The sequence below is a fragment of the Geotrypetes seraphini genome, chromosome 12, assembly GCF_902459505.1.
Source record: "Geotrypetes seraphini chromosome 12, aGeoSer1.1, whole genome shotgun sequence".
Taxonomy (NCBI): Eukaryota; Metazoa; Chordata; class Amphibia; order Gymnophiona; family Dermophiidae; genus Geotrypetes; species Geotrypetes seraphini.
The window spans coordinates 76,302,953-76,327,517 of NC_047095.1; the positions used below are offsets into that span (position 1 = coordinate 76,302,953).

Below are 24,565 nucleotides of genomic sequence, written 5' to 3' on the forward strand. Positions count from 1 at the left end.
ATAACAGACTATGGACTTTTCCTGAAGTTGACTTTTCTGAATTTTCATTATTTATATTCCGCAAATTACAAATTCTTCAGGTACTCAAGCATTTTTCCCTAACTTCCCGGAGGGCTCCCACTCTATCTAATGTACCTGGAGCAGTGGAGGATTAGGTGACGGGATTCGAACCCACCACCCCTTGTACACAGCCTGGGGAGGAAGTGTAGAAGGTCCATGGACAAGCACAAATCCAGAAACCAGAGTCTGATGAGAGGAGATGTTAAAGGCAAATATGAACTTTCTGAGCATGCTTTTAAATCTTAAGGCCTCTCTCTTCCTCATCACACCCTTTATAATTTGACCACGGTTTTCCATGTCTAAATTTGCAGAATCCTATTTTCCTCATCGGTGTGTCTTGTAAGCTGCATCTAACAGCACTAAAGATATCACGTACACGTATTGGCGGTGGCTCCCACTTCTGTGTGTTTCGGCCACATTCAGATGTGGGCATTTAACAGTTCGATGCACTTACCATGGACCCATTGCTTCGGGATATTGCGGCTATGCCTTCGATAAGAGGGATCTTAGTCAGAACTTCCACCTTTAAAGTAGCAGCATTTGTGGACGACCTCTTGGTACATTTGGCTTCTCCAGAGACATCGGTGTTTCATTTGCTTGAGTTGCTTAAGGAGTATGGAGACTATGCGGGGCTACGATTTAACTTGGATAAATCTGAGGCCCTCCTTTCATGTCTGGAAGAACAGGCGCAATAGGGACCTAGGTTTCCCTTACGGTGGGCGGAGGGTTCATTTTAAGCATCTTGGAGTGCAACTGCCCATTAATATAGCCAGGCTATATGAGCTTAATGTTACCTTACATTACATTGCATTAGTGATTGTTAAGATATTAAGAAGTACTTAGGGAATAGTTTGAACATTTTCTGGTTTGCTAATGAGTAGTTGGTATTGCAGGAGGAGTTCGGAGTATGTTTGGTTGTGTTATATTGGTTTTATGTATTTTTTGAAGAGTAGGGTTTTTGTTTCTTTTTTGAAGGTTTTGTAGTCTGTGTTCGAAGTCAGCAAATTGGTGAGTTGTCGGCCCAGTTTCACTGCTCTGGTGGCCAGTAGGTTGTCATATATTTTTCTTCGTTTGACATTTTTGGTTGGTGGGTGTGTGAATATTATGTAGGTTCTCCTATGTCTGGTTGAGGTGAATTGAGTTAGTCTATTGTTCCAGTAGGTAGGGTTGTTTCCGTTTATAGCTTTGAATAGTAGGCAGTGGAATTTGAAGTGGACTCTGGCTTGTATTGGGAGCCAGTGTGAGTCGTGGTACGCCTCTGTGATGTGGTCGTATTTTTTCAGTGAGTAGGTAAGTCTTAGGGCTGTGTTTTGTATTGTTTGAAGTTGTTTTATCGCGGTTGCTGGGCAGGGGAGATATAGAATGTTGCAGTTCCTAAATTGTTCCTAAATTGCTGCGGGAAATGAGGCTTTTGTTAGAGGGGTAGCAGGATCTTCCTTTGTCTTTGATGGGCTGCATAAGTCTGATACGGATGGTGGTGTTTCCCAAATGGCTGCATAAAAACATAAGATTTGTCGCTGCTGGGTCAGACCAGTGGTCCATCGTGCCCAGAAGTTCACTCACACAGCAGCCCTTAGGTCGAAGACCAGTGCCCTATTTGAGTCTAGCCTTACCTGCGTATGTTCTGTTCCAGCAGGAACTTATCCAACCTTTTCTTGAATCCCTGAAGGGTGGTTTTCCCTATAACAACCTCCAGAAGAGCGTTCCAGATTTCTACCACTCTCTGGGTGAAGAAGAACTTCCTTACGTTTGTACGGAATCTTTTCCCTTCTAACTTTAGTGAGTGTCCTCTTGTTCTCTTCACCTTGGAGAGGGTGAACAATCTCTCTAAGACAGGGGTGTCCAATGTCGGTCCTCGAGGGCCGCAATCCAGTCGGGTTTTCAGGATTTCCCCAATGAATATGCATGAGATCTGTTTGCATGCACTGCTTTCAATGCATATTCATTGGGGAAATCCTGAAAACCCAACTGGATTGCGGCCCTCGAGGACCAACATTGGACACCCCTGCTCTAAGACAATTCTCTTCAATATCTTGAATGTTTCGATCATGTCCCCATTCAGTCTCCTCTTTTCAAGGGAGAAGAGGCCCAGTTTCTCTAGCCTCTCATTGTACAGCAACTCCCCCAGTCCCTTAGCCATTTTTGTCGCTCTTCTCTGGACCCTTTCGAGTAGTACTATGTCCTTCTTCATGTACGGCGACCAGTGTTGGATGCAGTATTCAGGTGGGGGCATACCATGGCCTGGTACAGCGGCATGATAACCTTCTCTGATCTGTTTGTGATCCCCTTCTTAATCATTCCTAGCATTCTATTCACCCTTTTTGCTGCTGCTGCGCATTGTGCGAACGGTTTCATTGACTTGTTGACCAGTACTCCCAAGTCTCTTTCCTTGGGTTCTCTCTGAGTACTGCACTGGACATCCTGTATTCATGTATATGATTTTTGTTACCGACATGCATCACCTTGCACTTATCCATGCTGAACCTCATTTTCCATTTCGCGGCCCATTCCTTGAGTATATTTATATCTCTTTGTAGGTCTTCACAATACTTCTGTGTCCTCACTACTCTGAATAACTTTGTATCATTGCATATGTTGCAGTTTCTCCCTAGCAAGCTACTACATAGAGATCTCTGTAAGTTGAATCACTTGTTTGCAGGATTTTGCTGGATGGCTCGAAAACCGAAGTTTAGGCTGCTATTTAGAGGCTGGCGTCAGGGAGGTCTTGGTTTGCCCAACATGCAAATGTTAAATTATGCATGTCTATTAAGGCATGTGGGAGGGTGGCTTTATACTCCCACAGTGATGAAACGGGACTTTTATGCACCATACCCAGAAAAACTAAAATTCAAAATATGCAGACCTTCTGATAAATGGTTCGACACCGAACTTCTCCAATCTAAAAAGCTCTGCAGACAACTAGAAAGAGTCTGGAAAAAAAACAAGAGTTTAGAACACACTAAAACTGCATGGAGGTACCAAATTAATCAATACAAAACCAAACTCAAGGAAAAACGAAAAGCCTACTACTCCAAAATGATAGGCAAAAAAACCCCAGACACAAAAAAGCTATTTAATCTAGTAAAGAACCTCACAGATACCAAAACTTACCTCTCCACCCAAGGTATCAACCCACCAACAGCCATCCACCTAGCAGACCATTTCAAAAACAAGATCACCAATATCAGATCTACATTCATCAACACACACACCCATCTAGAAAAGATAACAACAAACCCATCAACTAGCGAAGCCATCGTAGCAGACAGAAGCTGGTCCGATTTCCCAATTCTAGTCTGGTCGGATATGAACCGACTCTACAATAAATACAGCCATGCTTCCAGTGACCTAAATAATTGCCCCACCTACATATTATCAAACGCCTCCACTACATTCAAAACCAACTTCATGCTATGGATTCAAACCACATTGACAGAAGGCCAATTCCCACAGGACCTAGGAGAGATCTTAATCACTCCAATCATAAAGGATCACAAAGGCCCAATAGATAGCCCCTCCAACTACAGACCTATCGCTTCAATACCATTGTATGTTAAAATAATAGAAGGCCTAGTGGCACAATACCTCACCGAATATCTGGAAAAACATAACCTACTCCACCCCTCACAATCAGGATTCCGAACTAACCATAGCACAGAAACGCTACTTGTCACATTACTAGATACAGCCCGACAACACATCAGTAAAGGAAAAAAAATGATATTAATACAATTAGACCTCTCCGCAGCATTTGACCTAGTTGACCACACCTTACTACTACAAATTCTCGACGCCATAGGAATCTCAGGCAAGGTCTACAAATGGTTTCAGGGGTTCCTCAAATCTAGAACCTACAGGGTAAAATACAATGATATAAAATCAGAACCATGGACAAATCCCTGCGGAGTTCCACAAGGATCACCTCTCTCACCTACGCTCTTCAACCTCTTTATCTCCTCCCTAGGAGCCACTTTAGATACCCTAGATGTCACATCTTTCAGCTATGCTGATGACATCACCATAATCCTCCCCTTCGACCCATCAGAGACCACCACCACAACAAAGCTAGAAACAACCTTAGACACAGTAGAAAAATGGATGATGGATCACAAACTAAAACTAAATTCTGAAAAAACAAAATTCCTTTTGCTCGAAAAAGCCCAAACTCCTACCATCACTGAACTGAAAATCAAAAATACCAAATACCCAATACAACCCGAACTAAAACTCCTAGGAGTTACGATAGACAGATGTTGCACAATGCAGCCCCAGATCAACAAAACAACCCAGAAAGCTTTTCTAACCATGAGAAATCTCCGTAAAATCAGAAAATTCTTTGACCAAGCACAATTTAGACTAATCGTCCAATCCCTAGTCTTAGGTCTGCTGGATTATTGCAACTCCCTATATCTTCCTTGTCCAGCCACTATGATAAAACAACTCCAGACCATACAAAACACCGCCCTCAGATTGATCTACTCACTCAAAAAATATGATCACATAACAACTGCCTTCTTAGACTCTCACTGGCTACCCATACAAGCACGAATCCAATTCAAATTCTACTGCCTGATATTCAAAGCATTACACGGCTCTTCCCCCTCCTATCTAAATAACCGCTTAAACCAAATCTCCACCTCAAGACACAGAAGAACCTCGAACCCTTTCGCCTTCCCCCCACTCAAAGGCACACAACGCAAGAAAATGTTTGACAACCTTCTAGCAACACAAGCAGCAAAAATCAACCATTCCATCTCCAATCTTATGACAATATCAGACAACTTCAAAACATTCAGAAAAGAAATCAAAACCCTGCTTTTCAAAAAATTCATCCAAATATCTTAACCCCTCCTCTTTTACCTCCAGAAGATTCACCTACCTTCAGATAACCTTCCCCCAAATTACCCACCTTAACACCGTCCAATTAAACAAATACCATAAATAGATTGTAACCTACCCTCTCTAACTGCATTCCATATGTATTTTTCATACAGTTCTTCACTGTCAGTTTAATTTCCATCCTATAAATTCACTAGAATTTTTCTTATTTTCTCTTCTTTATTAATTTCCAGGTACTTTAGTTAGATTGTGAGCCTTCGGGACAGTAAGGGAATTTTTAAGTACCTTCTTACTTCTCATTTATAATCTTAATGTATATTTTCTTCAAACCGCTTAGAACCTAACGGATGTAGCGGTATATAAGAAATAAATTACATTACATTACATTACATACCACGTACTTTCCTTGTTACATGCAACCCAGAAACACACTCCAATGGAGTTGAAGGGGAGTGTTTTACTAAAACCCTTCCAAGTAGCATGCAGATGGTTGGTCAAGTGATTGGGGGGGCATCCTCAGAGGCAGTGTGCAGTATCCACCGGGGAGGGAGAATAGGGTGTTCCTTAAGTGGGTGAGAACAGGTCTAACACACTTAGTGCATGTAATGGCTAATGATGGGTCACTGCTGTTGTTGGATTCTCTCCCTGGTGGGGTGGGTGAGGGTTAGAAATCTCTATTTGGGTATTATCAGTTATAACATTATTGGACTTCCCTTGACAGAACACACCTAGAACAGCGAGTGGGGGCTAAGGTATGGGATTTTTTTTCTTTTGATGCATGGTTTCAGGGCTCCACAAATCTTTATTTTCGCTTCAACCATCTAAGGATTTTACTTCTTATCACATCAGCTGGGAAGAGGATTTGGGTATGCATCTGACAGAATGGGATGTTGGTGCGACCATACGGACCATTTCCTCCTTGACATCTAGTGCTTGGTTGCAGGTGTAGCATGAAATGGTTTTATAATTCTGATATGATCTTAAAATATGTAGCCTGAAGTGATTTTATAATTCTGCTTGGAGTTAAGATGGTTTTATAATTTGCTGGATTTAAAAGTAAATTTCTGACTTGGTCTTTGAGCCAGCAGAGCCATATGTTTAGAAAGGTGTTAAATGCCCAAAAGAAAGGACTGAGCCATCTGGCCAGGGTGGATAACAGGATGTAGGCCAGAAGACCAAATTCATCTATGAACTACCCCAGTGTTAAATGCACCTATTATAAAAGAAAGGGCTGAGCCAATCACCTTCAGAAGGTTTATCAGTCTGCAAGATCAACAGAAGCTCTTCACACCATTTAAGAAGATTCGATCAGATGCTTAGAACAGAGGGAAACCACTCAGACATAGAGTCACACCACTTCCAGTGGTTAAAGGTACAGCCTCAGCACCCTGAGGTTGTGGGTTCATACCCACGCTGCTCCTTGTGACCCTGGGCAAGTCACTTAACCCCCCTATTGCCCCAGGTACGTTTGATAGACTGTGAACCTGCTGGGACAGAGAGGGAAAACTGCTTAAATACCTGAATAAATGCTTGTAAACTGTTCTGAGCTCCCCTGGGAGAACGGTATAGAAAATTGAATAAAGAAAGAAATATTGGGACATCCTTTTAAGCCATTGGGATTCAATCATAACACCACCTGGGAACAGAGAAAAAGGCTGAACAGGTCTCAACCCTATAAATAGGACTTTAGCATCAAGTGGGGCTGTATATCCGGAGAAACCTGGTTACACTTGTGCTCTGTAAAGGAATCTCAGTGCTACCATGTGGCTCAAATGGAAGCGCCAAGTTCCAGGATTAATTCCTTCGAAAGCAGAACATAACATAACTTTATTCTTCTATTCCGCCTCAATCAGACAATTTCTAGGCAGAAGAGAAAACTGGACAATCAGCGAAATACAGAATGTTAATGATAAAAGTACAACATGTTACCTAAAGACAATATAATATTTTTGTTATAAAAAGACTTTGGTTAAGAGATTAATTGATCAAATAGTACCGTCTTAATTTCTTTGCGAAATGCACCATAAGACAGCATGGCTCCACTAATATAATTACTTGAAATGCAAGCATCCTATTTACAAGCAGTGGGTAGGCAAATCAATTACAATTCCTGGTGATCCTCACAGGGCTATATAGCATGAAATGAGATAAAAGGTAGGTAGGGGCCAATCCCCAAACCAGCTTAAACAAATGCAAGAAAACGTGACTATTACGCGGGCTTCTACTGGCAGCTAGTATTTGGTAATACTGAAGAAGGGAGAGGTAGGTACACAGCCCTGCACGCAAACTCCATCCCCATAAGATGGGCCTTAAACAACCTGGGCCAATCAGAGCCTTAGTCCCTTCCCTGGCGCATCCCAGGATGCACTGGGGGAAGGGAAGGCTCGCCATTTTGAAGAGGCAGGCCTGCTGGCTGGAGGGAGTAAACATCCATTGTAATCAAGGTAAGGGGGAGGGGTGGGGGAGTGCTGAGGGGCATTGTTTGGCAGCAGGAAGGAGTGGGCATCTCTCCCGTTGCAAGGGGGTGGTGGGAGGGAGTGGCATTTCTCACACTGCTGGGGGGGGGTGTGGAGGATTGGGAAGTTGCTTGATGGTGGCAAAATTTTCTGACATGTCTGAGCTGTCAAACCTTACTTTATTGTCAATGCCTGAGCCAATCAGCACTCAGGCACTGATCCGAAAGTAAGGCAAATTTTGGTGGCAAATGTAGCACAATGAGGATAGAGAATCACTCGGAGTGCTCATTTTAATATTAATGACCTCGTTGTACTACATTTTCATGGCAGTATTGGTGAGTGCTAGAAAACTCAGAAAAGACCACGGGAAGCTGTTTTAATAATCCGCCGCTAAAATACATACATGCTAAAGCAAGTGGAACCGGTTTAGGCACAGTTCAGTTTTGAGAATCTGCCCCTGCTGGCAAACCCTCTTCCTATGCAGCCAAGCATCCCTCTGCCTTTTCTACCTGGCTCTTTTTCATCTCTGCATTTTTAGCATGAAATCTTAGCTGGATCCTGTGAAATTCCCTAATGCTCCACCTTCAGATAACATAAGCTTTGCCATGCTGGGACAGACCAAAGGTTCATCAAGCCTGGTGTGCTGTTTCTAACAGTGGCCCAAAAGAGAAATGTTGTGTTGCTTATCCTAGAAAAAAGTCATAGATTTTCCCAAGTCCATCTTCATAATGGCTTATGGACTTCTCTACTAATCATTCCTTTGGCACTGCTAGACATTTGCAATGTCCCTGCTCTAAACAAACAGGACAAGTAGCAGGTTAGGAAGTTTCTCAGGCACAGGGATGGAACCTGACATACTGACTCAGGAAGTCTGTTCCAGGCATATGGTGCAGCAAGGGAGAAGGAACATAGTCTGGAGCTGGCAGTACAGGAGAAGGGTACAGATAGAGAGACTTACCCGATGAACAGAGTAGAGGGAGCAATATTGAGGATCTGCAATAGGAGTTATGTTTAGTGAGCCAATGAAGTGACTTGAGGAGAGGGGTGATGTCGGCACGACAACTCTAGTGGAATATAAGTCAGGTGGCAGAATTTGGACCAGATTGAAGAGGAGAGAGAGCCCTACATGGAAGACTTGTAAGAAGCAAGTTGTAGCAGTCTAGGCGAGAGGTGATAAGAGAAACAAACAATAGGTTTTGAAGGTCTGTTGGATTAGTGCAGAGAAAGAGAGAGAGGAGTCAAAGATGACCCCGAAGTTGTAAGCTGACGAGACAGGGAGGAGAGCCTTATTCATAAGAACATAAGAATTGCCATCTCCGGATCAGACCCATGGTCCATCGAGTCCGGCGATCCGCACACGCGGAGGCCCAGTCAGGTATACACCTGATTGTTCTAATCACCCATATCCCTCTATGCCTCTCATAAGGAGATGTGCATCTAATTTGCCTTTGAATCCTAGCACAGTGGATTCCTTAATAACCTCCTGTGGAAGAGCATTCCATGCGTCCACCACTCGCTGCGTAAAGCAGAACTTCCTGACATTTGTCCTGGACTTGTCACCCCTTAGCTTCAAACCATGTCCTCTTGTCCGTGTCACATTGGACAATGTAAATAATTTGTTTTTCTGCTCTATTTTATCGATGTCTTTCAGTATTTTGAACGTCTCTATCATGTCCCCTCGCAGCCTCCTCTTCTCAAGGGAGAACAATCCTAGTTTCTTGAGTCGTTCCTCATATTCCAATTTCTCCATACCTCTTATTAGTTTCGTTGCTCGTCTCTGCACCCTCTCCAGCAGTTTTATATCCTTCTTTAGGTTGGGAGACCAATGTTGTACACAGTATTCCAAGTGTGGTCTGACCATCGCTCTATAAAGCGGCATTATGACTTTCTCCGATCTACTTGTGATTCCTTTCTTTATCATGCCCAACATTCTGTTTGCTTTCTTTGCCGCTGCCGCACATTGTGCCGACGGCTTCAGGGTCCTATCTATCAGTACACCCAGGTCCTTTTCTTGTTCGCTCTTACCCAGAGTTGCTCCTGACATTCTATACTCGTGTTCCTTATTCTTACTACCTAAATGCATTACTTTGCATTTCTCCACGTTGAACTTCATCTGCCATTGCTCTGCCCATTTCTCTAGCTGATACAAGTCGCTCTGGAGTTCCTCGCTATCTTCCTGCGATCTGATTTCCCGGCATAGCTTTGTGTCGTCTGCAAACTTAATGATCTCACTGGATATTCCGCCTTCCAGGTCATTGATATATATATTAAATAGAATCGGCCCAAGTACCGAGCCCTGGGGCACACCACTAGTCACTTTCTCCCAGTCTGAGAACTTCCCATTTATGCCCACTCTCTGCTTCCTGTTTTCCAGCCATTTGCCTATCCACCTTTGTATATCTCCCTCTATTCCATGGCTTTGTAGTTTCCTGAGAAGTCTTTCATGCGGAACTTTGTCGAATGCTTTCTGGAAGTCCAAATAAATTATGTCCACCGGCATTCCACTATCAATTTGCTTGTTCACGGTCTCAAAAAATTGAAGCAAATTCGTTAAACATGATTTCCCTTTCCTGAACCCATGTTGACTGGGTTTCAGCAAGTCGTGTGTATCTAAGTGCCGGACTATGCTATCCTTGATCAGTGCTTCAACCATCTTTCCAGGGACAGACGTAAGGCTCACTGGTCTGTAGTTGCCCGGTTCTCCTCTCGATCCTTTCTTGAAAATTGGCGTGACATTCGCTATCTTCCAGTCATCTGGTATCTGTCCAGTTCTGATTGTCAGATTGGTGAGTTTTTGCAATAACTCTCCGATTTCAATCTTCAATTCTTTTAAGACTCTCGGATGAATTCCATCCGGTCCAGGGGATTTGTCACTTTTAAGTTTGTCGATCTGGTAGTATATCTGGTCCAACTCCACTTCAACTGTGGTGAGGCTGTCTTCTATTACTCCATTAAACACTTTCATTGCCTCTGGTATTTTTGCAGTATCCTCCTCCGTAAAGACAGACGCAAAGAAGGAATTTAGTTTGTCCGCAATTTGTTTATCTTCCTTAATGTACCCTTTTCTTCCCTGGTCGTCCAGGGGTCCCACCGCCTCTTTTGCGGGTTTTTTCCCTTTCACGTATCTAAAGAAGGGCTTGAAGTTCTTGGCCTCTTGCGCTATTTTTTCTTCATAGTCCTTTTTGGCATCCCTCACCGCCTTGTGACATTTCTTCTGTTCGTCTTTATGTTTTTTCCATGCTTCGGTCGTTTTGATGTGTTTCCATTTTTTGAAAGAGTCCTTCTTTTCTTTTATGGCTTCCTTCACCTGTCTGGTAAGCCATGCCGGTTCTCCCTTACCTTTTGTTCTCCCTTCCTTGGAGATCCTCGGAATGTGTAGGTTTTGTGCTTCTGTGATAGTACTTTTCAGTAGGGACCATGCCTGGTCTACTGTTTCAATTTTATCCACCTTTTTCTTGAGTCGTTGTTTCACCATGGCTCTCATGCGATCGTATTTGCCCTTTTTAAAGTTAAAGGTTTTGGTTAAGGTTTTGGCACTTTTTCTATTCCCGATGTCAAGCTTAAAGATGATCACATTGTGATCGCTCGTCCCCAGCGGTACCGTAACTTCTACTTCTTTTGTCGGTCCCGTGAGGCCATTTAGCACCAAGTCCAGGGTGACGTTGCCTCTTGTCGGCTCTTTCACCATTTGTTCCAGGAAGCAATCCCCTAGCGCCTCCAGGAACTTGGCCTCCTTGCCGCAGTTGGAGGTTCCTAGTTTCCAGTCTATCCTCGGGAAATTGAAGTCTCCCAATATTATTACATTGCCCGTCTTGCATTCTCGTTTGATTTCCTCTATCATTTCTAAGTCAGTTTCATCCGCCTGTCCCGGGGGACGATAAAAAAGGCCAATTTTCGTGGCTGCACTGTTTTGTCCAGGAATCTTGACCCAGAGGGACTCTAGCTTCTCTTTCGTTTCCATCGTAGCCACTTCAACAGATTCTATTCCTTCCTGCACATATAGGGCAATACCTCCACCTTTCTGCCCTACTCGATCTCTTCTATATAGTTTGTATCCCTGAAGTACTGTGTCCCATTTGTTTTCTTCATTCCACCATGTTTCTGTTATGCCAATGATTTCCAACTTATCATTTCTTGCTATTGTCTCTAGTTCCCCCATTTTGTTTCCTAGACTTCTAGCATTCGTATACATACATTTGAGTTCTCTTCGAGTTACTTTTATGGACTTTCTACTCTTTGCTGTCCTTACTGTTACTTTCACGGTATCCTTAACCGCTCCAGTGTTGTTTCCCTTGTTTGTTGTGCGGTCTTCCTCTCCTATGTCTGAGTTGTCCCTTTCTGCCTTGTCTTCCTTATTTGCTGTGAGATCGTCCTCTCCTGTGTATGAGTAGTAGCCCATTGTTCCTACATCGGGGCATCCTGTCGTCCGTGCCATCGACTGGTGGTCGACTGTCGGCTTTCCCCTATTTATTAGTTTAAAGCCTTCTCGATGGCCCTCTTCAAGTTGCCTGCCAATACTCTCGCTCCTTCCTTGTTGAGGTGTAGTCCGTCCTTTCTATAGTACTTGCTTTTCCCCCAGAACGCCGTCCAGTTGCGCATCGAGATAGAGAGCTTTAGGTGGAAAGATAAGTAGCTCAGTCTTGGTCATGTTCAGTTTTAAGGCAGCAAAGTCAGACAGCACACTAAGACTCAGGCCTGGTTTCCTATAGAGAGAGATCTGGGAGTCATCAGCAGAGAGCGGATACTGAAAGCCCTGGGAATGTGTCGAAGAGGTCCCAGGACAGTGACAGAAAGAGTGATCATAACGTGATCCCCGGAGTGACATCGCAAAAGAAATCTACTGTAGAGGCATTTCATTTTCAAAAGGGTTAAAAAGAAGCTAAAAGGATTGATTTATTTATTTTGATAATCTCAGTGGTTTCCAAAATAACACACACAAAGACCCAGTAAGGTCATCATAAATATATCTTTTAACATAACAGTAATATCCTCAGAGTACTCTCAGCATCTGCTCATTAACTGCAATACAAAAAGAAAATACTATACCATAAGTAGGCATCCATAAATAGCTTAGTCTGAAGCAATTGTCCAACACTGGTCTCCATACCTGAAGAAGGATATAACACTGCTGAAGAGGGTGCAGAGGCGAGCGACAAAGCTAGTAAAAGGTATGGAGAGCTACAAGGATCGCCTCAGAAAACTGGGATTATTCACCCTTGAGAAGAGAAGACTAAGAGGGGATCTGATAGAGATTTTTAAATTGCTAAAAGGAATCGACAAAATGGAGCAAGCTCACTCACCAGCAGGGGGAAAGGATGGAGAGCAAGAAACAGCGTTAGTCACATTGGCAAATGTGACCCAGACTCGGACCAGAGATCATGGCCTGAAGCTGAGAGGGGACACGGCCAGGACAAACGTCAGAAAGTTCTGCTTCACACAGCGAGTGGTGAACGCCTGGAACTCTCTCCTGAAAGAGCTGGTGGAGGAAACCACCATTCTAGGATTTAAGGGAAAATTGGACGCACATCTTCTTGCAGGACACATTGAGGGATACAAGTGACTAATGTATTCGCCAGGATATGCCTGGCTGAGCCTCCGTGTGTGCAGATCACCGGACTGGATGAACCCCAGGTCTGATCCGATGCAGGCATTTCTTATGTTCAATTTTTTAAAGGCAGATTGTTCCACAGAAACATTTTCATTCTAGTAGACACATAACCGATTGACATACTAACTTCATACTACCCACTGATCGCAGAGCTCTGCTTGGTTGATACACCTCCCAGAGACACTGGAATCAATATGGTACTGTTCAATGTATGGTCTGATACACTAATAACACTTTCTATTGAATCCCCTGAGCTATCGGCAACCACTGGAGACTTTTCAATACAGGGGTAATATAAGATGTTCTCATTACCCCACTAATCAGACTGGCTGCTGAGTTCATCATAACACCTGTAATGTTCTCAACTTAGCCTTTGCTACTCCCAACAACAGCGAATTACAGTAGTCAAACCTACTCAAAAACAATGATTGTACCACGGTTCGAAAATCATAAACTGTCAAGAGAGGTTTCAATCTGTATAGTATGCGAAGTTAAGCATAACCCTTCTGAACTATCTAAGCAAACTCCCAAAACAGTGATAACCTTCTTCACCTCTACCAACTCACCCATAATAGTCTTCACAATCATCAATTCTGTTTTGTTCACATTCAATGTAAGCCCATGATGGTCATCCATTCACATACTTTTGTCAACCTCTCTCTGATGACCATCAAAAAAAAGAAGAGGCTATCATCAGTTCCCCAACCTTTTGCTCTTCCCCTTAAGTGTTTTCTTTTCTTTCTATCAATTGTAGTTCCAATCCCTGCTTCCCTTCTGTTCCCGTTCGTCTGTGTCTTTAAATTGTTTTTTTCCTTGTTTTTTTTTTTTAGATTAAATTATATTTTAATTGGTCTATTGTTATGGCATTTTTGTGCACCGCCTAGAAGGCTTGAGTTGGCGGTATAATAAATTTGAAACTATATTGAACCCCCAGATTTTGAAAAACATGTCCAAGGGATGACAAACAACACTGTGGACAAGGCAGACCCCTGGGGGACTCCTCTACTGATGGTCTTTTTATCCAAGATCTGCTGCTTCCCTCGCACACAAAAAGATCTACCCACCAAATAAGAAGAGAACCAATCAAACACAGCCCTCTTCATTCCTTCAACTTGGAAAGCAATATTTTAAGATGAACTGTGTCAAAGGCCCCCAATACATCGAATGAGACCACACAGTACGACCGATGTTTATCCATACCTTTCTTCGAAGTATCCACCACTGAAAGTAAGTTACAAAGGTTAGGACTGTAAATCCTGCATGGATGTGGATCACTGAAGCAGGAACAGAAGACTCCCTACTTATATCTAAGATGTGTGTACAGTAAAAACCAAAACTGAGCAATAGAGAAAAATGTAAGTCTCCTTTTCATTATTTTGATGATTTTGCATTTTTCAGTTTTGAGAACCTTTTCTTACATATAATTTTGCTTTCCTGGTTGGGGGGGGGGGGATGACTGTTTTGATAACTACTTAAGAGTGATGCCAGTTTTTTCGTACAAAGAATTGGGTTTTTAGTTCTGCTCTTTATCTGGCAACATCAGCCAAAGATAGTTTTCTGTGCTCCAGAAAAGCATAGTTTATTTGGGCAGTTTTTCTGTTTTCGATGCTTGTTGAGTCTTTGAGGCTGTTTCACACCCTCAGCAGGAAAGGAAAAGAACAAAATACACACTAGTTGCTTTATATAATTGATAGTTTGCATCTTTTCTGGCTTTGCCCCCTTGTTTTGGCTTTTTGGAAGACTCTACTTGCTTACATATCGTCTTTATGGACCTGTGGAATCAAGTTGGACGCTCTTCTGTTATTTGAATTATCTTCGATACAGACTCCTGTGCCAAAAGGGCTTCACAACTTTTTGCAGAAAGCAATACATATGGGGAAAAAAGTGATATTGCTTAATTAGCTCAGTGAGAACTTGCCTTCTCTTACCCAACGGAGGAGGCAAAAGATTACCGTGTAACCACAAGTTCAACGCGGTTTACAAAAGACTATTAAAGATAAGCATAATACAAATGAATTAATTAATCAGATACTTGGAAAATAGATAAGTCTTCAGCTGTGTTCTAAAATGTTTATAAGAATAAGCTGTGAGCAATAACGCTTGAAATTCTTTGTCGTGAGAGGCTGCTTGGTACGCTAGTGTATGATCAAGACATTTTTTACTTCTACAGCCTTGGACAGAAGGAAAATTAAACAAAGGATGAGTTCTTCTGCTGTGTTTATATGAAACTAAGGAAAATCTATTGACCAAATAAGGAGGAGCTGATCCATACAATACTTAAAGTGGAGCAGACTCAGATTAGGGATCTGACTTCCTTTCAGGGGCGTCAATTTAAAAGAACTTGGAGTGCCTTCTGGGACTCTTTGACCCCATGGGTGCGGAGCTGTCTTTTGAACATGTAACTTGTATTGTATGATTCCTTTCATTCTGTGGATGAATATTGCACTGTGTTGCGGGGTGGTGGGGGGACTAGGATTTTGTTGTTTTTGTTTAATCTTTGCTGTGATGTGCATAGTATATTCAATAAAAAGATTATTCTCATAATTGATAGTTTGAAATGTGTTCCTTTATTTTGTGTTGTTTAAAAATACCATTGTGGAAGCCCAGACCAGATATATTCCACTTATTAACAAAGGTGGAAAGAAGAGGAAACGAGAGCCGGCATGGTTAAAAGGTGAAGTACAAGAGGCTATTAGAGCCAAAAAAAACCCCATTCTTTAAAGAATGGAAAAAGGATACAAATGAAGAAGATGCAAAGCATTGACAAAGAAAGCTAAGAAAGAATATGAAGAGAAACTTGCTCCCTATCTGCCATTGTATTTAGTTAAGTCACTCTTAATGTTACCCTTCTCCTCCACTGCCAATTCCAGACTTCATTTCTTTCATCTAGCTGCCCCCTATGCGTCTGGAATAAATTACCCAAGTTTGTCCGTGAAGCCCCTTGTTTAAAAGCAGACTGAAAACCCACCTTTTTGATACAGCCTTCAATCCTCTGCCCTTCAACCCAGCCAGCTGATTAACCATTCCCCTTAACTGTATCCATGACATCCTGTTTGTCTGTCTTGCCTGTTTAGATTGTAAACTCTTTCGAGCAGGAACTGTTTTATTACTCTTTGTGACTCTGTACAGCACTGCGTGTGTCTGGTAGCGCTATTGAAATAATTAATAATAGTAGTAGTAGTAGTAAGAGATCTACCAGAACTGGAAATGGTATTCAAGAGTGATGATACGGAAGAACTGAAAGAAATCTCGGTGAATCTAGAAGATGTACTAAGCCAAATCGACAAGTTACAAAGTGATAAATCACCTGGACCAGATGGTATACATCCCAGGATACTAAAAGAACTCAAACATGAAATTGTTGACCTGCTGTTAGTGATCTGTAACCTGTTGCTAAAATCGTCTGTAGTTCCTGAAGATTGGAGGGTGGCCAATGTTACACTGATTTTTAAAAAGGGCTCCAGGGGAGATCCAGGAAATTACAGACCGGTAAGCCTCACTTCAGTGCCAGGCAAAATGGTAGACAAACATGATTTAATGAGTCAGAGTCAGCATGGGTTCAGTTGAGGAAAATCTTGCCTCACCAATTTGCTTTCTTTGAAGCTGTGAATAAACATGTGGATAATGGTGAGCCAGTTGATACAGTGTATCTAGATTTTCAGAAAGCTTTTGATAAAGTTCCTCAAGAGAGGCTCCTGAGAAAATTAAAGAGTCAAAGGATAGGTGGCAAAGTTCAGTTGTGGATTAGGAATAGGTTATCAAATAGAAAACAGAGGATAGGGTTAAATGGCCATTTTTATCAATGGAGCTGGATAAATGGTGGAGTGCCGCAGGAAGCAGGGAAAAATGAACAGACTGAGATACCAAGTGCTCCTTTTTGCTGACATCTTAATCCCCCCATTGCCCCAGGTACATTAGATAGATTATGAGCCTGCCAGGACAGAGAGGGAAAACTGCTTGAGTACCTGAATAAATGCATGTAAAACCGTTCTGAGCTCTCCTGGGAGAACGGTATAGAAAATTGAATAAATAAATAAATAAAATCTTTCAGCCTTCATTCTTCAACCCCTAAGCATCAAGTAAAATATTTTCTTACCAGACACGTTTAAACACCCTGACAGCTGTGTCATTTGCAAGAGAGGTTATAAGATTGCTCAAATCAGTCAGGAGGACAGGTAGGAGGAATCGGGATACCATCTCCACTGTGCACTGCTGGACAGATGGGCAGCCTGTGAGAGAGAGAAGAAGAATGATAAGGGGACAACGAAGAGAAAAAGAGAGAGGGGGAGGAGCATGCAAGTAAGGTGATGGGGGCGGGGAGAGTAAAGGGTTAAGCAAGGAGAAAGAGGGATTAGGTTCTGGTGAAAATGTGAGTAGGAAAGAGTGAAGACAGTAAAATGTTGACAAGAAGAGAAAGTGAAAGAAGTATCTTCTGTGATGAAGAATGAAAAGCAAACATATTTTCAAACATGAAGGGAGCAGAGGACAAATGTGTTTATTCATCAGAGAAGAGAAAGAGTAGCAATGACGAAGAAAGAGAAAAAGAGGATGCAAACTCATAAGTGAAGGAGGAGGAAGAATTTTGAGAAAGGAAGAATGAAAAGAAGCTTAAACAACAAGGGAAGCAGAAGAAAGAGAAGAGCAGGCTGAAAAGGATAAACAGGCAAGTGAGAAGGGACAGGGGATGTGTAAGTGAAGAAAGAGAAGGGAAATGGAAGAGAGGAAGCCAAAGGAAAGGGCAGAGTGAAGCAGAATATATGCTTGCCTACCAAGCTGCGTCATGAATGCCATCCACTGCTGACAGGTGTTACTGAAGAGTGGATGCAAAGTGCCAAGGTCTCCTTCCTCCATCTGACTGGCTCGCTTCCTGTGCAAGAGACAAAAAAAGGACAAATTTACATATTGAGATAGGGTAACATACACACAAAAATACTTGATGCAACAGTTATCATGCTTTGAACTTAGAACCAATTTGGTTAAGTATTTTCTTAAATGGACAAAGCAAAACTTAAACAATCTGCAAGGGATCTAACATTTATCTTAAAGAAATTTTTCTCCAAGTTTGGGGTCCTTATACACTCACTTGTAATTAACAGTTTAGAATCAGGAACTCTACCACAACTCTGGAAAACTTCTATCATTAAGGGTCAAAAAGTTAGCGCTTCTGAAGAATCTAACTATCGTCCAATAGCGAAAATTCCGTTCTTAGCAAAATTGACCGAAAAAAAAGAGTCTTCAATCAGATCTCAGAATTCGCTGAATCTACCAACATGCTACACCCCCATCAAACAGGCTTCAGGATAAATCATTCACTATTAGGGATGACAACTACTTTACTTTACCATCTAGACCACCACAAATCAGTGGTCCTTATCTCCCTAGACCTTTCTGCAGCTTTCGACACGGTAGATCATGCACTTCTCTTAGAAAGACTAGAATCCAACCAAAGCACAGACCAGGTACTCAAATGGTTACAGTCCTACTTTTCTAATCGTCAATCCAAAGTCCTCTTCAATAACACTTTATCGGATCTTTTTGCTTGTCAAAGTGGAATATCGCAAGGTTCGATTCTTTCCCCTCTACTGTTTAATATTTTTCTGTCTCCTCTACTTACTCTATGTCAGTCCATCAGTTTTTTGGCATTTGCTTATGCAGATGATATTCAATTATTACATCTGTTAAACCCAGAAAATATTCATAAAATTACTGAAATTAACAACAAACTTAACCAGATCAGACTTTGGTTGAAAGATAACATGCTAGTAGTAAATACATCAAAAACACAAATAATGTTCTTCCCCTGCAAAGAGGAAATAGCACCAAACGCCCCAATCCTCCTTGATAATTCTCCCCTAGACTGTGTTGACTCTATAAAAATTATAGGGGTTATATTTGATAAAAAATTGACATTTCACAACCACATAAGTTCTGTAATCAAATCATGTTTTTTCAAGTTAAAGATGATTCAGTCAATCTCTAAATTCTTAGAACCGAAATCTATTAATATATTGGTTCATTCATTAATCATTGCAAAACTAGATTACTGTAACAGTCTATTTACAGGAATAATCCCGAAAGAATTGAGACGCCTTCAAATAATTCAAAATGCTGCAATCAAATTAATAACAAAATCTAGGAAATATGACCATGTAATCCCCCTGCTTCAAATGCCATTGGCTGCCAATCAATCAAAGCATTTCTAAGAGCCTGGGCCAATCAGACCTTAGATTAAGTGGGGATGGGCAGACCCGCTATGCCTAAGGCCTGATTGGTCCAGGCTTCTAGAGCCTGGGCCAATCAGGCCTTAGGCTTCGGAAGGATGGGCTGGGAAGGGGCGGGCCCGCCTCATTTCGACGAGGCAAGTCCCGTCTGGCCAACAAGAAAAGGTTAGTTTGGTGGGGGGAGGTTTTGGGGCTGTTAGCGTGGGGGGGGGGGTGCATCTTCCGGCAGGAGAGATTGGGCACCCTTCTGCCGGTGATCGGTAGTGTTGGGGGGGGGGCGGCAGGAGGGTTTGGGCACCCTCCTGCCAGCGATCGGTAGTGTCGGGGGGGGGGGGGGCATCTTCTGGCAGGAGGGTTTGGGCACCCTCCTACTGGCAATTGGACAGGTGGCCGCGGCCCGCTATACTTATAGCGGCAGAGAGATCCCTTGCCGCAATAAATATAGCGGCCGCGTCTACTTACAATGTAGACCAGCATTTTGTTGGCCTACATTGTAAGCGTCTCTTCCTCTACTAGGGAGACGCGTAGGGGCGCCTAGGTTCGCCTAAGGCCCTTAGGCGAGCTTAGGCGTCTTGTGGGCCTCCCTAGGCTTCCGGAGGCGCCTTCAATATAGGCGGCCTGCCTGGGGAGCATTTTTAAAAAAAATGTGCATCCCGATTGGCTGATTAGACAGCTGTAGGACGCCTACAGCTGCCTAAAATCGGGACACACTTTGTAGATTCAGGGCCTCAGTCCATTGAGTTTCCAGTTTTTTTTCATAAGGTATTTTTCCTACGATATGGAAAATCTTTTCAAACCACCCTCGTATACAGAAAGAGGATGAGTAGCAAGACAGGCTGAAGAGTAAAGCAAAGTTACTCAGCTGTAGCATGTGTTCTCCAAGGACAACAGGCATATATTCTCATGTAGGTGATGTCATCCATGGAACCTGGTACAGACAGTCAAAAAGTGTACTGTCACTTTAAAAATGTTAAGACTGCCCATATCACGCACATGCTGGTGCCTTCCCGCTTGATGTTGGTTCTTGGGACCTGCAGTATAGTAAGGTAGTTAAGAAGCTAACTAGGGTAGGTGGGAGGGTTAGATTGAGTTCAAAACTGAGTTTTCTGTTGTCTCTGCTGTCTAGGGCACCTTTGATTTGTTGTTTGGGAGGATATAGAAACATAAAAACATGCCAGCAGATAAAGGCCAAATGGCCCATCCAGTCTGCCCATCCGCAGTAACCATTATCTCTTCCTCTCTCTAAGAGATCCCATGTGCCTATCCCATACCTTCTTGAATTCAGACACAGTCCTAGAAACATAGAAACATGATGGCAGATAAAGGCCAAATGGCCCATCCAGTCTGCTCATCTGCAGTAACCACGATCTCTTCCTCTCTCTAAGAGATCCCATGTGTGATTGCTTTGTCCTCCTTTAGCGCTCCCTTTATTCATCCAACGGTCCCACCACTTCCTTCGCGGATCATTTCCCCTTAATATATCGAAAGAACGGCTTGAAGTTTTTCGCCTTCTTGGCTATTTTTTCCTCGTAGTCTCTTTTGGCCCCTTTCACCACCTTATGGTACCTGCGTTGATGTTGTTTGTGCTTGCTCCAGTTTTTGTCCATTTTTGACCTTTTCCATTCCTTAAACGAAGCTTTCTTGTCTCCGATAGCTTCCTTCACCTTGTTTATATCCGGTATATGTAGATTTTGCGCCTCGGTGACTGTGTCCTTAAAAAGGGACCAAGCTTGCTCTAGCATTTTTACAGTGCTTATCCTCTTCTTAATCTTCTTCCCTACCATGAGTCTCATCCCTTTGTAATTCCCTTTTCAGAAGTTCAGTGCTGTGGCTGTCATTTTGGACTGATGTTTCTCCCCTGTGTCTATACTGAAGCGGATCATATTGTGATCGCTGTTTCCCAGCGTCCCTTCTACTTCTACATCTTGTGCCGGTCCTCGCAGTCCATTTTGAATTAAGTCCAGAATTGCATTTCCTCAACAAGTTGTTCCAAGAAGCAATCGCCCACAGCATCCAAGAACTTGATCTCTCTAATGCAGCTGGAGGTACCTATGTTCCAGTCTATTCCCGGATAGTTGGAGTCACACATGATAACTGCATTGCCTTCCTTTGCAGTTCCGTTTAATCTCGTCCGTCATTTCTTCATCATTTTCTTCGGACAGCCCTTGGGGTCGGTAGTAGATGCCGATCTTCGTTTCCAGTCCATTTGTTCCTGGAATTTTGACCCATAGAGACTCTAACTTATCCGTCAGTTGTGGCGTGGTCTCTCCAGTAGATTCAATTCCCTCTTTGACGTATATGACAATGCCCCCACCTTTTTGAGCCACTCTCAAAAAGGTGTAGTTTGTTTCCCTGTAGTGTAGGTGTAGGTGTAGTTTGCGGTATAGTTTGTTTCCCTGTAGCACAGTGTCCCAGACGTTTTCCTCAGTCCACCATGTTTCCATGATGCCTATGATGTCAATGTTATCTTTTTGTGCCATAGCTTCAAATTCACCCATCTTATTCCTAAGGCTCTTTGCGTTCATGTACATACACTTGAGTTTGCGGCCTGTTCCTTTCTTGCATTTCCTTCCCTCTTGTGTCCTTTTTGATCTGTCTTGCCTGTGATCCAGTGAGTCTTTCCCTCTATCTTCATGCACGGTATCCTTCGGGTATACTGGTTCCCGAACCATCGACTCTCTCTGTCGGTCGACTGTCAGCTTTCCCCTTCTTCCTAGTTTAAAAACTTCTCAACTTCTCTCTTGATGTTGCTTACAAGTAGCCTCATTCCTTCTCTGCTGAGGTGGAGTCCATGCTTCCTGTATAGCTTGCTCTTCTCCCAGAACGTCGTTCAGTTGCGCACCAAGTGGAATCCTTCTTCCTCACACCAGCACCGCATCCACACGTTGACTGCTTGCAGCTCCATCTGCCTCTTCTCATTAGCCCTGGGTATCGGCATGATCTCCGAGAATACTATCCTCTGTGTTCTGGTTTTCAGCTTCCTTCCTAGCATCCGGAACTGGTCCTTAAATACTTTCCTGTTGTAGTTCCTGCTGCTCATGTTGTTCATCCCCACATGGATCACCACCACCGTTTCTTCTTCTTCCACACTGTTGATGATCCTATCGATGTGGCTCACTATGTCTTCTACCTTGGCTCCCGGTAGGCAGGTCACCAGCCGATCCAGTCATCCTCCCGCTATGTGGCTGTCGACTTGTCTGATGATGGAGTCCCCCACGATTGCTGTCCTCTCTATCTTCTCTTGATTCTCCAGCCATAGGTCCGTGTCCCTGGTATACGTCCATCTCTCCAGCCGTGTCCTTCGTTCTTGCTGCTGTGTCACCCATTCCTTCGAGGTGGTTGTCCATCGGGTGGTCCACACTCTCTGTAGGTATATCTTGGCAGTTCCACTGTTGCTGGTGATTTTCCACAGCCTCCCTGTATGCCTCCTCTATGAACTTCTCCAGCTCTCGAACTTCTTCCTCGATGGTGTCCTCTGTCTTGTTCTTTGCCTTGATGTTCTCTGTCTCCCTCCTCCACTGCTTGAAGTGCCTCCAGTGCCAGTATTCTACCCTCCAGGAGTCTGACTTGTTTCTTCAGGCTCTCCAGTTCTCTGCATCGAGCGCATACGTACGACTGCAGACGGTGCAGAAAACTGGGTAGCTCAACATCTTGCTTCTGTCTGCTGCTTCAATTGCTGCCTGCTTGCCGGTCTGCTGTGGATTCTTCTGTGTCTGCTGTGGCTGTTCTCTGCGCCTGCTGTGTCCTCTTTGCCTGCCTGGCTGTGGCTGTCCTCTGCGCCTGCTGTGGTCTCCTTCTGCTCTCCTTTAGTGGTGTGTGGTTGTGTGTCCTCTGTACCTGCTGTGTCTGCCTGGTTGTGTGTCCTCTGCGCCTACTGTGGTCTCCTTCTGCTCTCATTTAGCGGTGTGTGGTTGTGTGTCCTCTGTACCTGCTGTGTCTGCCTGGTTGTGTGTCCTCTGCGCCTGCTGTGGTCTCCTTCTGCTCTCCTTTAGCGGTGGCTCATACCTTTGCAAAGGCGCTCTCACTAAGGCGAGCGCCTTTAACGCTCGCCTTTAACACACGCCGAACGGCTGAGCGCCATTTGCCCCTCCCCTTTTAAGGGGGAGCTTCAGTGGTAGACATCGGGGAATGGGCGGAGCTAACTCTCGCCAATTCCCCTCTTCGTCTCCTGCCTCTACTTCTCTCTCCTGCTCTTTTTCTCCCCTTTGGCTTCTCTAATCTCTCACTGTACGGCAACTCCTCCAGCCACTTAACCATTTTAGTCACTCTTCTCTGGACCCTTTCGAGTAGTACCGTGTCCTTCTTCATGTACGCGACCAGTGTTGGACGTAGTATTCCAGATGGGGGCATACTATGGCCCGGTATAGCGGCATGATAATCTTCTCCAATCTGTTTGCGATCCCCTTCTTAATCATTCCTAGCATTCTATTTGCCCTTTTTGCCGCTGCTGCGCATTGTGCGGATGGCTTCATTGACTTATCGACCAGTACGCCCAAGTCTCTTTCCTGGGGGGGTCTCTCTAGAGTACTGCACCGGACATCCTGCATTTGTGTATAAGATTTTTGTTACCGACATGCATCACCTTAAACTTATCCACGTTAAACCTCATTTGCCATGTATCGTCTGCAAATTTAATCACCTCTTCCGTCGTGCACATAAGTTCTTCACTCCCTAAACTGTACCGTTCCCTCAGATTTTTGCAGCCCAAATGTATGACCTTGCATTTCTTAGCAATAAATTTTTTCTGCCAAATTTTAGAACATTCTTCAAGCTTAACCAGGTCTTTTTTTCATGTTATTCACACCATCCAACGTGTCTACTCTATTGCAGACATCTGCAAAGAGGCAAATCTTACCCAACAACCCTTCAGCAATATCATTTATAAAAATGTTAAAAAGAACAGGCCCAAGAATGGATCCTTGAGGCACACCACTGGTAACATCCCATTCCTCAGAGCGATCTCCATTGATCACTACCCTCTGTCCACTCAACCAGTTCCTGACCCAGCCCGTCACTTTGGGACCCATTCCGAGGGCACTCAGTTTATTTATCAGACATCTGTGTGTATCACTGTCAAAGGCTTTGCTACAATCTAAATACACCACATCTAGCGCACATCCTCTATCCAATTCTCTAGTCACCCAGTCAAAGAAATTGATCAGATTTGTCTGATAAGACCTACCTCTAGTGAATCCATGTTGTCTCTGGTCTTGTAATCTACAGGATTCCAGAAACTTCACCATTTCCATTAATTTGCTTACCACAGGAGCCAGACTTACTAGCCTGTAATTCCCTACTTCTTCCTTACTTCTATTTTTGTGGAGAGAGACCACATCTGCCCTTCTCCCGACTGTACAGACTCATTGAAAAGGTCAGTCAGT

At 43.4% G+C, this 24,565-nt stretch overlaps 1 protein-coding gene across 4 annotated transcripts in view; it reads right to left on the bottom strand.

Moving 5' to 3' along the window:
• SZT2 (SZT2 subunit of KICSTOR complex) overlaps positions 1–24,565 on the bottom strand; it is a 523,775-nt gene that overhangs the window by 95,663 nt on the left and 403,547 nt on the right. For all 4 annotated transcript variants that reach the window (XM_033916162.1, XM_033916160.1, XM_033916161.1 and 1 more), the window contains 2 exons: positions 17,733–17,830; positions 17,060–17,192 (listed from right to left, as the gene is read on the bottom strand). In XM_033916162.1, the coding sequence (XP_033772053.1) occupies positions 17,060–17,192; positions 17,733–17,830 (231 nt within the window). The remainder of the gene's footprint in view (positions 1–17,059; positions 17,193–17,732; positions 17,831–24,565) is intronic.